Here is a 15,729-nt window from a genome sequence, read left to right on the forward strand (position 1 = left end):
GTCTGACAGAGACAACGCCAGCCAGCTCCAAGATGGATCCACCAGTGGCCAAGGCCAAGCCCATCAGTGACGGTGGTAACGCCTCTGTGATAACATAATTAAGAAGGGGGGAAAAAGTTGCTGCGCAACAGCAGTCGGAGAGAGGAGTGAGAATATGTGAGAGAAACAACTCTGCAGACACCAAGGTCAGTGAAGAAGGAGGGGGAGGAGACCATGGTGAGGCAGGCTGTCCCCCTGCAGCCCAGGGAGGTCCATGGTGGAGCAGATATCCACCTACAATCTGTGGAGGACCCCACGCCAGAGCAGGCTCCTGTCAGGACCTGTGGACCCATGGAGAGGGGAACCCATGCTGGAGCAGGTTTGCTGGCAGGACTTGTGACCCTGGAGGTGACTCACGCTGGAGCAGCCTGTTCCTGAAGGACTGCACCTCATGGAAAGGACCCACACTGAAGCAGTTTGTGAAGAACTGTAGCCCGTGGGAAGGACTCACGTTGGAGAAGTTCATGGAGGACTGTCTCCTGTGGGAGGGACCCCACGGCGGAGCAGGGGAAGAGTGTGAGGAGTCCTCCCCCTGAGGAGGAAGGAGCGGCAGAGACAATGTGTGATGAACTAACTATAACCCCCATTCCCAATCCCCCTGCGCCACTGGAGGGAAGGAGGTGGAGAAAATTTGGAGTGAAATTGAGCCCAGGAAGAAGGGAGGGGTGGGGGGAAGGTGTTTTAAGATTTGGATTTATTTCTCATTGCCCTACTCTGATTTTGTTGGTAAAGAATCAAATGAATTTCCCTGAGTCAAGTCTGGTTTTGCACATGAGAGTAACTGCTGAGTGATTTCCCCATCCTTATCTCGACCCATGAGCCTTTCATTATATTCTCTCTCCCCTGTCCAGCTGAGGAGGGGGAGTGATAGAGTGACTTTGGTGGGCACCTGGCATTCAGCCAGGGTCAACCCACCACACCACCATGGGTCCTGTGTATTAGACTTCATTCGACAGGATGAAATGATCACTAAGCTAAAAAAAAAAACAGTGGTTACTAAGATATAAGCAGCCACAGTCTAACTACACTGCTCATATGCAGATAAACTGGAATGGATATGGTGCACCAAGAAGTCTACCAAGCACACATTCTTATGATTGCAGTCAAGCACTCCAGTTAGGATGTGTCAGAAGTAGGCCTTCCTGACTGCTTAATTAATTCCCTTTTTTGCGTGCAAAATGATAGCCTTTAATACTGAGTGATCTTTCCCAAAAGAATCCAGCTGCCCAGGATAAACAGCACGCAGTTTGTTTTACATCTTTATTGTTCATTACATGACACTAGCCATTAGTTATTGTTCACTATTCAAATTCTGCTCGGCCAACAGAATTCTGTACTTCTTTATTTACTTTTCCCCTAAATTCAGATCTGACTATTCAAAGGTACTCCTTAATCTCTGAAAATATTTATAAGGAGAATTTATCCTCACTTCGTAAATATGCTGTAGAAGCAGAGAAGTCTGAATCTACGGATTCTGGGTATCTGACGCCACAGATTCCAGATATATGACATGAGATATTCCACCTTTGAGTTTTCAGAGTCGTCACTAAATATCTTCTGTTTATTGGATTATATTCATTCAACATTATTCATGGAAAGAAGGTCCACAAACTGGTTCTGTGGGTTATACACTGGACAGATGTTAAACACAAAAAAATACACAAAGTCTTATTATGTATATAAACCCTTATGAAAGCAAGAACCAAACATACTTAAGAGTCTGCTGGATTGTATTTAGAATAATAGAAGGAAACTTTTCCAGGGTTGGATTGATGCCCCTGGAGAACAAGCTATTGTATCTGTAGGTGATTCTCCAGAATTGCTAAAGTCTCCTTCGTTGAAGCAGTTGTGGACAGCATACAAGTCACAACTAAGTAGAAGAACTCAGGCTCCAGGAAAGCAATCCTGGATTCTCATGTACCTTGCTCTTGACCATGGAGTAAACGTTTGTTTGCCTGTTTCTGTTGATTTAACTCGCAGAAGAGTACCTGGGGCTTTTACTGCAGAAATTCAGTAATGCCTTTTCTAAAAAGGCCAATGGTGTTACACTTGACAAGCCGTGCTCTCACTCTTGCTTGGTACCCAGATCAGTCTTCAACACTAACAGACTTCGTATCATATTACCTGGCTATATGAATTGAAATTCTTTGACCTTTTCTTCCCCAAAAGACACAGCAGATGACCACCCACTTTCTTCAAGTTTTCTCAACAGGCAGTACCACAGTCTTTTGCTTCTACCTACAAGAAGCATGATTTATGCGCATTTGAATGCTATCTGTTTACAATTCAGCTCTAAATTTCCTTTTTAATCTATTCTAGCACAGAAATCTTTTAGGATTTCCTCTAACACCTGACAGAAATAGCAACATGACTGAAAACAAGGTGCCTTTTAAGCTCCAGACGGATTAATCAGAAATGACCTGTCAAAGTGAAGCACTTTGAAGGACGGGTATGTGCCTGTTCTCACAGCCTCCTGCATCACAGCAATCTACAATCTGAGTTTTGTTGCTGCCCTCTCTGCTCCTTGATACACACACAACAGTTGCCAGGACCCTCTTTCAGTTCTCACTAGCCAAAAGATTTTGGCCATCTACTTCAACTGTATGTTTGACGATGAGAATAGCCCTTTAATTGCACCATGGAAAAATGGCTTCATTTGAAAGGATGCCAGCTTCAAACATCACTTGTATATTTGAGCTAGACTGACAGACTGCTCTTTATTTGCCAGTAAGGTAGGGGAAGAAAATGCTGTAACATGTGCTTTGTACTCTCTGCTGCATACTAAATCATTCCTGGGTGGTGTTCATGATCTATAAAACAGTAAGCAGTTCGGTCTCAGCTATCTCTGGCACCATCTGTTTGACCACTTGCAAAACTAACGGGCTGCAGAGAAGCTGAAAAAGAGACACGACTAGCGTGAGTTTGGGAAAAACTATATCTAGCTTCAAAATTAAGCCAGCTATTCAAAATTTCATCACAGCGTGTCAGGCATACTGCAATTACCCTCTGAACCCTCGCAGGCTGGTTTTCCCTCGCCTCTGGCAGACATGGCTGTCTGCTTTTTCCATAGCCAAAATGTTTGCAGATAGTCTCATGAACACAAAAGTTTCCATCAAAGAACAGAAAATGAAGCCCCAGAGTCCACTCAGCTGATTTTCTACCCCAGCAAATGAGGAAGAGCCTTTTTGGCCAAGGAATCCTGCTTCTGATATATGATCACCTGTTTACCCATTGTATTTTTCTGCATTGAAGTATTGCTGATATGTCATTCAAATTGTTAACAAAACCATAAATCAGTGTAGATGAAGAAATGACTCTTGAGGTATAGAGCAATAAAACTAATGATTCCCAATTATTATGTTTGGATAATAGGCTGCTAATACATTTAATATATGCTATACTCCTAATTACAATTAATCTCATAAGAGCATTTACATGACATCTTTGATGTGGTCTTTTTTTCCTATAAATCATTATGATTTGTATTATATTGAAAAAAAAAACAACAGTTGAGTGAATGAATTGTGTATCTCTCTCAAGCTTGATAACACCTAACAGCTATAGCTACAAAGGAAAAGCCCATTTACCATTTTAAGTACTGGAGTTAATTAAGTTCTTTCCGTTATTAGGAACTTCGCTAGTAGTCCAAGATTTATTAAAAGTTAACGTGAATGCTTCAGAAAGATTCCTAACCAATAAAGAATTCTTTTGAACAAATTAATAATTTCTACAATTATGCCACAAGTATTGAATATAAAAAACACCACCAATGACAGAACAGGGAAAAAAATTGTTAATAGTTAGAATATCATTTGCTGTTAAAAAAAGATAGATTACTTTCACTTATGTTGTTGCACTGTTCCTTATTTCAATTTCTCATACATTTTTGTACATTCTTTTCATTTCCAAAATTAGTAAGAAACTAAAAAATACTTGAGAACAGGCTTCAGATGTGTTGACAGAATACTGCTCTCATGAGAGACAATCCAGCCCTTCTCCTATACTTCTCCCTAGGATGCCTGGGTCATAACAAAACTTTTTCCTGTAGGTTAATTGGAAACCTCTGGTTGGTGATCAAAATCCCGAGTATGTGCCTGAATCGATTCTGAAATTGTCATTATGCAATTACAAGGAATTACAAAATGGGCGCCTGTCTCCTGTGTTCTTATTGACCAAACGGCACTTCACCTGATGGTAAAACCATTGGCGCTAAATAGCATCTGTTGTGAAACTGAAATCTTTATAAAGAAACTCAAATTTGAACAGTTGGAAATAAAAACCTATATAAAATTAGCCGTCCTGCACTTCTATTGCTTCTCCAGATTAATTCGGAAGACGCATGTCATACCTCCCCATGACCCCCAGCCACATCCTTAATGAGCAGAGGGAACGCACCAAATTTCCTCCTTGCCCAGAGACTCCAGCAGGGTACACACAGTTGCCTTAGGCATAATGCATAAGGTCTCCTTCAGACTTCGAGGAATAAACACCTCCTGTAAAATCCCCTTACAATATTTTCTCTTGATTCTTTCATGTGGCTGTAAACACTGCTACTAGGAAAAAATGGGGGGAGGGGGCGGGCAGGAAAAGAGGAAGCAATCAATATTTATCATTATGTGTCAAGCAAGAATTTCTAAATTATATTATCCTGACATGACGTCTACAAAGTTTCAGTGGGTAGAAATGCTTCAGGGAACGTGAGTTAATACCATCAGTTATAGTTGTGAAGGCAAGAGCAATCCCAAAGATTGCTTCAGTAAATCAGAATGAGTAAACAGATCCCCTCAAGTGCATTGCTGTTCATTAATAATAATGCCCGTACAGCAGACAATTTCTGTCTAAAGGATAAGCCTTTGTAACTTGGTCAGCAGGATTACGCTTGAAGTGATCTCCTAAGACAAAGAGAGCGCAAGCTTCTTTCTCATGCATTGTCTGAAATGGATTTGCCAGCCTTCTCACTACTATTCTCGCAAGACCATCCAAATGCAGTCATCTCCGGTTTTATCTCAGCCTCAGCTTAGAAAGAAAAATATGAATCACATTCTATAAACTGTAGAAACAACTGTAACATGTCTTCTATGAACCACCATTTCTGCAGAAAGCTCTCCCAAGCAAGCACCTCATCCCAGCTGCAAATGACCCTTGACAAATCCCCACGGCCGCATCCGTGGTCTCTGCTGCCAAGACCATTCCCTGCAGGAGCAGCTCAGGCTGAGAGGAGGCAGCGGGCTCGGCGAGCCGCACTGTGGAGCATGTTGCCTCCAAGGGATGGGGTCAGCCGTGTGTGTCCTCTGCACGCTGAGGGACCGGCTCCCGAAGCAACTTTTAGCAAGCAGTTGCAGAGCGTCAAAAGAGAGTCTTCAGAGAGCACAAACACTAACTTGAAAGAGCTTAACAGCAAAAAACCTCTCTAAGTTCCTCTTCAGACAGCGTTTTCATAAACAACTGCATTAAGAAGTGACCAGTACAGTTTTATAGATCAGTAGTTTCTAGAAGTATGTGGATTTTCTTCCAGAAAAATTCTCAGAAATATCTGGGAATATCTCAGAGCACGCAGGGTTCAAAACACAGTATTTTTAAACCGGTAACAAAACTTTCTAAGTACCTTGCTGCATCTTCCAAGTGGTCCTTTTCAAAATAACGGTATGTATTTAAAACATCCTGAAACAAATGCAACTGATGCACAAGTTTGAATCTGCATACAGAATTATAATGAAAATTGAATTGTTTGCAACCTACCTTGGAATTGCGTAAATTTGATGGTTCCCATCCTCTCTCCATTTCTGAAAACAACTTGACCCTAAATAAAATAAAGCAATATGTTAAAAGTTTTATAAATCTCTCATAACATAGTTTCATTAGCACTGAAATTATTTTCTATTCACTATCAAAACTACCCAAGCAAGCCTTAAACTTTGAAGACAGCAGATTACACCACGGTTAAAATAACTCAGTAACACCTCCTTAAAGCTTTCTTACACAGATTCAAATGGCCTTAGAAAGCTGAGCAGTGTTATCACCCACTTTTCATGGATGGAAATGGAGGTACGATAAAACAAGTAACTTCCTGAATCTCAGATGATGAGAGAGATGCAAACAATTGATTTTCACTGTGTGACTGTTTTTATCAAGGCTATGTAAGAGCTATCAAAGATCACACAAGAAAATGGTTCTCCATTTCATTCATCATATGGTTCTCTAAAGGGCTCTATTACCTACTTACATCAATGATTACAACCATCTATAGCTTTTGTGTCTTGGTTTTGTACTACATCAGCATGCATGTCCTAGTATTCTTTTTTAAATGTAATGCCTTTAAGTTAGTACTATCCTTTGTTGTGCATCACGTTGTTACTCTTCAAAATAATGGTCATGTAATGCTGAAATTCCTCAAGTATCCCTAGCAAATTACTCCCATTTTTCATCCCATCTTTCCGACTTAAATTAAGAAAAGATCTTGTTAAGTTTCTTCCTTACTTCAGCTATTTTGTGATCGAGTATGAAAGAAGAGGCGTTCATTCATTTATGCTAAGAAGTATTTTTAATATTTTGAACTTGCAGAGGAGCGCTGAGTGCTGTCAGCGCAGACTGCTGTTTTACTGCCTCCACAGTTTTGTTTATTATTATCATTTCCATTAATCTTTGTTTTAGCAGACACCAGGATAAGAGAAATCAAAAAATAAGCATGTAAGGCTACAATACATTTCTCTGTGCGAGTCAGCCCCTTTGTGGATAAACCTTTCTGGTCACTAAAAGGCTGAACTGAAGGCAACCACCTGAATTACTGGAACCTGCAAGGAACCGCACAAAGGGCGTGTAGTACAGCACGCTCACCCCACATTTCCTGCAAGCCACAAGACACCATTTCCCTTTGATAAATACAAGAAGACACCCTTCAACAAGTGTAAGCTACCTTGCCCTAAGCCTTAAAAAGCCCAAAGGCCCAATCTGTGACAAAAAAGAGAGCAAGAGAAATGAACACCGGTAGTGGGAGAGATTCTGGCGACAGCTGCAGAAGGGCACAGGAGCTGCCCCTACTGAAATCCAGTCGAACTAAGTCTCACCCAGGAGAGAACGTAGAACATTATCTGGCAGATTTATGTGTGCGCCTTAGCACCCTTCATCCAGATCTCCTCTAGTTTGGGGAAGTAGCATTTAACATCCCTTCATTTGTTTGAACATAACCATAATGTATTTGGCTACTTGGTTTAAGTAAATAATAGTAGAAAATATTAATGACTTGGAAAGGTGCTGTGCAAGCGTCACTTATTGCAGACATATCTATGGTCAATCCAGTCTTAAACTTGCTAAATTTTTGGTTCTGTGACCCATGTCGGAGATTTCTATAGTTAAATTTTTCACTGGGTGGAAAAATTACTTTTTCATTTGATTTTAAATTTACTGCCTTTAACTCTCTCTCCTCTTATTCTTTTATTACAAGATAATAGGACTGTAAGTTGTAGTATACTAGAGTGCTATCTATAGATAAACATACAGCAAGAATCACTGCTATCATCTATGATCACAGGCATCTATGATTGTCATCTATTATTGATAGCATAATATACCAGCTCACAAAATTATCTTGATTCCAAGTGTTACTGGTTTGCAATATTATCATTGCTTCTTCTAAATCACACCCAGTTTTATCATTCAGTTGGACAGACGTATACCATATGCATATGCTGACTAGAGATAAATGCATACATCCTCATTGACATGTTCTGAAACTATCAACAAAACATAAATCAGGTTGAATAGTCTGAATAAATGTAAAATTTGGATTTAAAAAAATCTATAACCGGAGTTATAGATTTAGAGGTATTTGCTTTTATCAACTTTTTTGATTTGTGGCTTATATTGACCTAAGCATAAATAAAGATATGGATGATGGTGATGAAACTTATGGAACAACTCATGTGAAAACGTCCTTGGTATCTGCAAAATTTTCATTAATAATGTTTTGTTTTCATTAAAGCTTACTGGAAAAATGCTAAAAAGTCAAATGGGTTATTAAAAGGAATAACATTTTCTAAATGCTATTTTATGAGGTCTGACATTGTCTTGGGTATCGTTCAAAAACTACAGAGTCTGCATTTTACACAAACAGACACCAACAGTGAAAAAAAAATTAAAAATTGAGGAATTGAAACTGGCTGTTTATTCCAGGTGTAATCCAACTAGTAAATCTGTTTTCAGAGGTAAAATCAACTAAAAACACATCAGCAAGAAGCCCCAAAGCAGGAATCTCCAGTGCAATCCATGACGATGACAATATGTATTTATTATGCAGGCATCAAAACTGCAACTGCAGCTGCAGTTACTGCTTGGTTCTTTGCTTCTCAGGAACATGCTGCTTCGTTATAAAATGTGACAAGTAGCTACAGTGTCTCAAGTACCTTAAATCGCTCAAGACTATCAAATTCCTGTGTGCTCAGTGAGGAAACACTCCTAGATTTTTACCGGGGTTTTAGGTAGCCCCAGCAGACACGGACATAGCGTTCCTGCTGCAGTGTTTGGTTCTGCCAACGTGGCAGAAAGGAGCACTCCTCGTGAACACGGGGAAATTGTGTAAATACCAATACCTTCATCTCACTTTTACAAATATTAACTTAAAACAGGAACAGGAAGGAAACTAATGGGAGTCACCCATTGCTCTACGCTTTCACCACTTTTTATGAAAAATAAGACAATTACATTTGGGGCAAAAGAAGTTATATAAATATATAATAAAATGTTGCAGTATTTCATTTTATAGACTTACAGCAATGCAAGTAAGAAATAAGCCAACCAGTGTTTCAGAAACCTGTTTTGTAGAAATGATGTGCTGATTTATGACATGAGAAGTGAGTTATAATTTGATGATGTTCTATGGCTCGTGTCAAGTCATTTCTTTGCCACTGGGGTAACATACCTTAGGATTTAGCTAGAGCGTTATCTTCTTTAGACTTGAGATTCATAAATTACTAACAGTGTTTTTTTCTCTATTTAAAGTAGTGAATGTTTGAATAATAGATATTCCTAATACACCCGCTAAGTGCTGACATTACAAAAGCAAATCTTGGTACTATTTCGTCCTTTATTTTTATCTCATCACATACTCCAGCACATGTGCCAGTACAGACTGCAGCTTGTGGTGTGACCCACCATAAAATCTAGATCTTATGAAATCCATGTGAATATAAAACCAGACAAAATTCTCTTTTATCTTCCATTGTGTTTCAGTGACACTGCACAGGCATATTTAGATACTTATTAGCAAGAGGATCAGTGATTGTATAGAAGAGAAGTACTACTTTAAAGGAAATAATAGAAGGAATGTTAATACTAACTTCTTCAGAACATGATCATCAGATTCAAACAATATTTCCCAGTCAAGTAATTATTTCACTTCAAGAGAGGTAAAATATGATCTCTGTCCTTAAAAAAAAATTAACTCAACTGCACAAGTGAATTATTTGCACTTAGATCAAACCACACATTTTACTATACATTAAAATAATTAATCAACAAAGCTTTCCTCTTCATTACAGAGAGATCATCCCAATGGAAACCGCTAGAAACCAAACTGGTATCTTAGTGCCTGTTTTATCTTCTTCAATTGTCTTTCTTCACGAGTTGTAAAGTGATCCTAGAGTAAATACCAATTCTATAACTGATCTGCCCAACTTTGAGCAGCTTCGCACCAGCAAACATCCTTGAAAAGCTGGTGGGAAGGAAACAGAAAGTATGTGTCTTGGAGTCCAATAGACAGTGATGTGAACAGAGGGTGAAAGAGAAGCCGATTGAGCTCAGCTTGGCACAGCGTGGTACCTCGGGATGTTGCCGCTGGTATGTACAGCCACTGCTGCCAACAGCATCTCAATAACCTTTATTTGGGATCTGTTACAGCTGCATAACTCACTATGCAGCCTCGGCAAAGTGTACTCATTTTTTCTAAATGTACCACCATCCCATAAGGGAAAACAATACTAGTTGCAGGTTGCAAGTTAGACGGGTTGGACAACAGAAATATAGAAGGTTATGTTGGGGGATTTTTTGTGGCTTTGTTGTTTGGGGTTTTTTTAGATACATCTCTGAGTCCAGCTGTTTTTCCTGTAACTACTTGGCTTTTTTTTTCTTCCTCAAAAAGACAGTGTTTTAACGTCCTTTTCAAATGAGGAAAACTAGAACTGGACCAAACATTTCAACAGTGTTGGTCTCACAATTGCCACATACAGCTCTGTGTTTCTTCTGCGTACTGCTGCCTTCTGTGTGCTTCGTTTTACAAGCCTAACATTGATTTTTGTCCTACTCACATGTACTTTGTTATACAGCATAACTGCGTTTCATCTCATTGCTTAAAAGACAGTTTCTACCCTCCCCAGATGTACAATCTCCACCTTTTTTTTTGGAATTGATGTTCTCTTAAGCCATCAGTCCTTTATTTGTGTTCAGAATAAGAAGTCCACAGCAATCACCCATTTTCACTCACAAAATATTGGCCAACATTAGCTTTATTTTAGACACATGGGACTTCCCCTGTCTTTGTAGAAGTTAGTAATTTGTCTAAACTTGGAAGCAGCTGGTTTTTATACTTTATTTTTTTCCTGGTGGATAAAAAATAGTTATCTTTGCTATGTTATGAAAATGTCATTAAGCTCTTTCTGAGCTATGAAGCACTAGTATTTATTAGAAATTTCTTTGCATTATCACTGACAGTATTATTATTCAGCTCTGGACATAAGCCTATGCCAAAGGTAGAATTCTTTCATTGCCCAGACACTGAAATCCACAGCCAACACATTTTTTCATTCACGTATTTAGCTTTCTTCATCAGTCAATAAAAACAGAGTTCAGAAGATTCTTAACCGCTCTCTTAGTCAGGGCCAGGTCTGCACTTTGACCATCATTTTATTTACTGTGCATTTTCTTCTGCAAAGTGTCTCAAATACAGTAAACAGAGAAATAAATAAATAGCATTTATTTCCATGATTTTCAATACTATACCAACAAAAAGGTCTGCTTTAGACCACGCTTGATTCCTTCTCCAACAGTCTTCCCCCATATGGCACCGATTTTTTGTTTATTCAAATTTGTATTATATACTCAGCTTATACTCAGTATCTTATTGTTGATTTAAATTATCATAACTACATATTCAAGCTAAATTAATAACATAAACATCCCTTCATCAGAGGAGAGATCATGAGTATATTGACACACACATCACAGCTGGATGCAAGATAATTAAATGCCACAGGACTCGTGTTCCCCGACCATTTTCCAATGGGCCAGCACATTTCAGGGCTCTGACTCAGTTCCACTTCACTGCCCAGGAATCTGGGCTACTCTCCCCTATAGGCAAGTCATCTCCCCATATAACAGTGTTTATTCCCAGTGGCTTTCTCTGAAATGCCTGAGCCTACACAGTCAAACCAGTTCCAAAAGTTACTGTGTTTTTTCCAAAAATAAACTCAGTCACTTTTGGGGTTCTTGAGTTAGATATTTAATATAAAGTAAACCATTTAAATAAATGCATGCAGAAGTACCCGAGAAGCAGTGGGATAACTAAGGCAACTGAAGCTATATTTCTAATTTAAAACGCAGTGCATTTTTGTCAAAGAGTAATGAGTATGTAATTAGAACTGTCCCTTTAAGTTCTGTGACATCTGCTGAAATCAAGGTGTACTTCTGATCCTGGAGTGTCCTTATTGGACTAAGTCCAATAAAAGTAGGAGCCAAGGAGGGTGAAGCATCACAGGGCAGCAAACCTAAAAGCTTGCTGACACCCAAAGGGCAGGTGTTGCCCTCCTGTTGCTCTCAGCTGCGCAGTCCTACACCTACCTGGTGGTAGCTCGGCCACTCATCAGGCCGTCGTGTGTGTGAGCTATCGTGGCCTATTAAACCAGCAAAATGTATTCAGTTATTTATTTATTTATCTATCTATTTATTTATTTATTGTTTTGGCAAGCGAGGGAGATGATGTTTCTGAATTGCTTCCCAGTGCCAGCCCGAGAGCCAGCCCGAAGGAGCCATGGAGAAAGAGCAGAATGAGCTAGGAGGGAGGGAGGGAGACACCCTCAGAGAGTCCCAGCTCCTTTCAGAAGCCTTTCTGTGTCGTCAGGCAATCCACAGAGCCCACCACTCGTGTTACACATGCTCGATTTACTCATACAGGACTCTTCAGTTACAGAAATGCCTCCCCTGACACACACGAAACAGCAAGCTGGCTTTCTGTGGGTCTTGGCTCTGCAACTTCTAGGCGGTGAAGAGCTACAGGCTGTAACTCACAACCTCTTCCACCCTCCAAACATCATGTTTAAGACAGAAGTTTATAGAGAAAGGGAATATCCTTTAGTCTATCAAATGATGTATTTGAGAGTAACCCAACAAGCTTTTAGCTCTGCAAGTCTGACCTCACTTCTGAAACAAAAAGCAAACTTCCACCTGAGGGCAGCTTGTGCACAAATCTTCTGGTTTCAACCTAGTTACACCACTCAATTAGGCAGAGACAAAGAGCTGAGCACAGGAGATGTGAGCCCAGCGCCAGAGAGGACACTAGGGAGACAGCAATAAAGTTGTCACCCCCTGTGGGATAAAGAGGTAATTGTCACCTTCGGAACAGTGAGAGGAGAGCAGAAGGCAGAGGGTGACGAAAATTAAAATGCTTCATAACATCAACAGTGCTTCTGAATCCACGATTTTATATCCTTAGACTGCTGTGAATAAAACATTTCTAGAACATTTGATCAAAGCAGACCCAGTGACTTCCGCTTTTCAAGCCTCGAGACTACGTTCAGAAAAGGTGTTTCTGTCAAAATTCTCAAGATTGAAGATTTAAATTTGAAATATTTTATGATCCAAAGGGATTTCTTTTCCCTGCTTCTTTTCTCTCTTATGACATTTTCTAAAAGATTTGGGTAACTGAACAGTGGTGTCTGGAGAGCAGCAACAGCAGCAGAGCAGCTCAAAGAGCAGGTGTGAAGCACAGCTAAAAATCTGTTGGCAAACATTTTCTAAATGAAGCAATACCACCATTCTCATCCAAACAGATACTTGTGTTCTAGCTAGACAGAGCAGGCATAAGACAGCAGGAAGAAATGAACATGCTTTCTTCTAAGCATTAAATATCTCCCTGCGCCACAGGAATAATGCTTGAAAAGTATACTCACAAATGACTAAGTTTCCCAAACATGAAATCATGAGTTTTGGAGAAAGAACATGGGGAAGAAGGAGGATAAATTGATGGAACAGAAGTGTCTAGGAAAAAATTTTCTGGTAATCATGACAGTGATGGAAAAGAAGAATGAAGAATCGGCATTCATCAAATCCCATAATATTGGAGGCACTCATTGAAGCTCTTAGGACATCAGTCTAAACCAGAAAAATCAGTGGTGTTTTCCATGTTGTTCCTTTGCACAGCAGGAAGTGAGCTTCTGAAATTTTCATTGAGTGGGGATGGCTTATTTATTTGCTTTGTTCAGAAACAGAGGACTGGGAGGTGACCTAGTCTACTGACCTCATGGGACACTTCGTATATTCTTATGTAGCTTCTTCTGTGAACTCTTGGTAGACAAAAAGGTAAATGGAAAATCAGCTTTATCTCAGGGTTAAGGAAACATTCCTGATTTCTAAATAGGTTACAGAAACTGCTTCAACAGGAGCAAAGTACGGGATAACCAGATGTACAGGTTCACATCAGAGGCCGTTCGGAAATAAAGAACACAGGAGAGATACATCTAAAGTAACTTTTTTTTCTTTTTTTTTTTTCCAGGGCAGAAACTGTTCTGGGCAAAATTATCCAGGAATTTTAATAAAAAAAGATGTGCTTGGTGCCTTATATTTGCCAAGAGAGCTCTGTTAACAACAGCTGATACAAGTAGTCTGTGCCATTGGCCAGTTGTGCTCTTCCCTGGTTCCTTTAGTGTGAACCATCTTGAAATACAAGCATTTCCCAAAAACAAGTTTACTCAAAAAAAATGGCTGCACTGTGCATCTCCTAATATCATGATAGGAGCAACGGAGTTGTATTCCACAGCTGGGCTGGAAGAAATGGTAAGTGAAGACCAGCACTTTAAGTTTCAAATTTTGGGAAAAGGTGATCGAGTACAACAAAATCTTTATGTGCCTACCATTCACATACATCCTGAATCTAGGAACAGGCGAAAATAGAAAGTACTGTAAGCCTTACCATCGTGATTTCATCATGCTGCAACTTAACTCCCTTCTAAATAAAGAGTTCCAGTCCATTCAGTCTCTTCTTTGTGGGAGAGGGGATTTTCTTTTTGTCTATCTCCACTCTCTAAACCCCTTATTCAATTGTCTCATTTATTTCTGGAGGAAGGACATCCATAACTGAAACACCTTGCTGTGTAGAAGGGTGCCTCTATTTCTAACTAATATTCTGCTATCTGAACTTTACCATATTTTGGGCAGAACTTCATGTCTTTTTTTCAGGGAAGTGCAGGAATCGGATGGGGAATGGACAGAATTTCTTCTTTCCTCCATCTCAGCAGTGTCCTCTGTCATTGGTTGTCTTGAACAGTGCAAAAGTGTGCTGTTGCCAGCACAATGACATGAGATAAGCCCCGACTATGCTGTTCCATTAGATTAGCATTTAGATGCATACACACAATTTTACACAGCTATGCTGAAACGAGACAGGACAATCATAGCATTTTTTTCAGCACAGCAAGCAAAAGTCCGATTAGCGAACATCTGAGCACTCTGTTTTACACACAGTAAGCAAGTCCAAGGGAATAACGTTCCTGACAAGGTACCAGCAATTCATAAGCAGGTGAAGGTGGGGAAAAAGGGATACTAGCCTGGAAATCACGCATCAAACGGTATTGTACTTGCTGGCCATCGCAGGTGAAGAAAGAAGAAACCTTTATGCTTTGTCAGTCATTAATGTGCTTTTACACATTCAGGTAGGCTTATGATTAGCACAAGGCAGAGCAGTTAGATGCTCTTTTTTCTGTGATTCTTTCTTGCCGTATCATTTGTATCCAATGACAGAGCTTTTCTGCTACATCAGCCGTCTCTTCCAGTGCCCATATAAGCAAGCTCTTTGTCATCTGCCTAAAACATGGTCATCATTAGTGGTCTTAGGTTTAAAAGCATGACAAGAAAGGAACTCAAATGAAACATACACACTTGACAAACTTTTTTGCAAATTTTTCTGAATACTTTGGAAGCAAAATGCCAGGCACTGGAATTGTTTGCAACAAATGCTGTCAAGTCTGGTGATATGTGTAACTGAGTGCTGACTACTAATACTTAGCCAGTTTCATGATCTATAGTTGGCCCCTGAAGCACGAGCAAAATAATCCTTTTACTCTTGACTACAATCTCTTTCAGATATGTGTAAAAACACTGATGTAAACAACCTGTCTTTCAGAGTGGCAAGAGAAGAGGAAATAGTCTGAAGCACGGGGACTAGGAACTCAAGCCCTTTCCTGCGTGTATTAAAAAGTAAATATGAACTGCTGAGGTGATGTTCCGAATTGTTCTTTTGAGGTTGAGTCCCTGATGATTTTGGTTTCTAGCTCCGTGTGTCTGTAGAAACAGCATAACAGCATGTTATATTTCACCACCACTGTTTTTTTTTTTCACTGCTTTTGGAAGAATGAATCAGAAGAGATGGCATAAAGCCTTTTAAGGACACCGCGTTAAGCAGCAGTGCTCTCTCTTCAACAGTGCAATTTC

The 15,729-nt window shown here is 39.8% G+C and overlaps 1 protein-coding gene across 1 annotated transcript in view; it reads right to left on the reverse strand.

Moving 5' to 3' along the window:
• GABBR2 (gamma-aminobutyric acid type B receptor subunit 2) overlaps positions 1-15,729 on the reverse strand; it is a 488,425-nt gene that overhangs the window by 199,425 nt on the left and 273,271 nt on the right. The window contains exon 8 of the mRNA XM_054191752.1: positions 5,779-5,839. Within this exon, the coding sequence (XP_054047727.1) occupies positions 5,779-5,839 (61 nt within the window). The remainder of the gene's footprint in view (positions 1-5,778; positions 5,840-15,729) is intronic.

This window comes from Rissa tridactyla, chromosome 2, assembly GCF_028500815.1.
Source record: "Rissa tridactyla isolate bRisTri1 chromosome 2, bRisTri1.patW.cur.20221130, whole genome shotgun sequence".
NCBI lineage: Eukaryota > Metazoa > Chordata > Aves > Charadriiformes > Laridae > Rissa > Rissa tridactyla.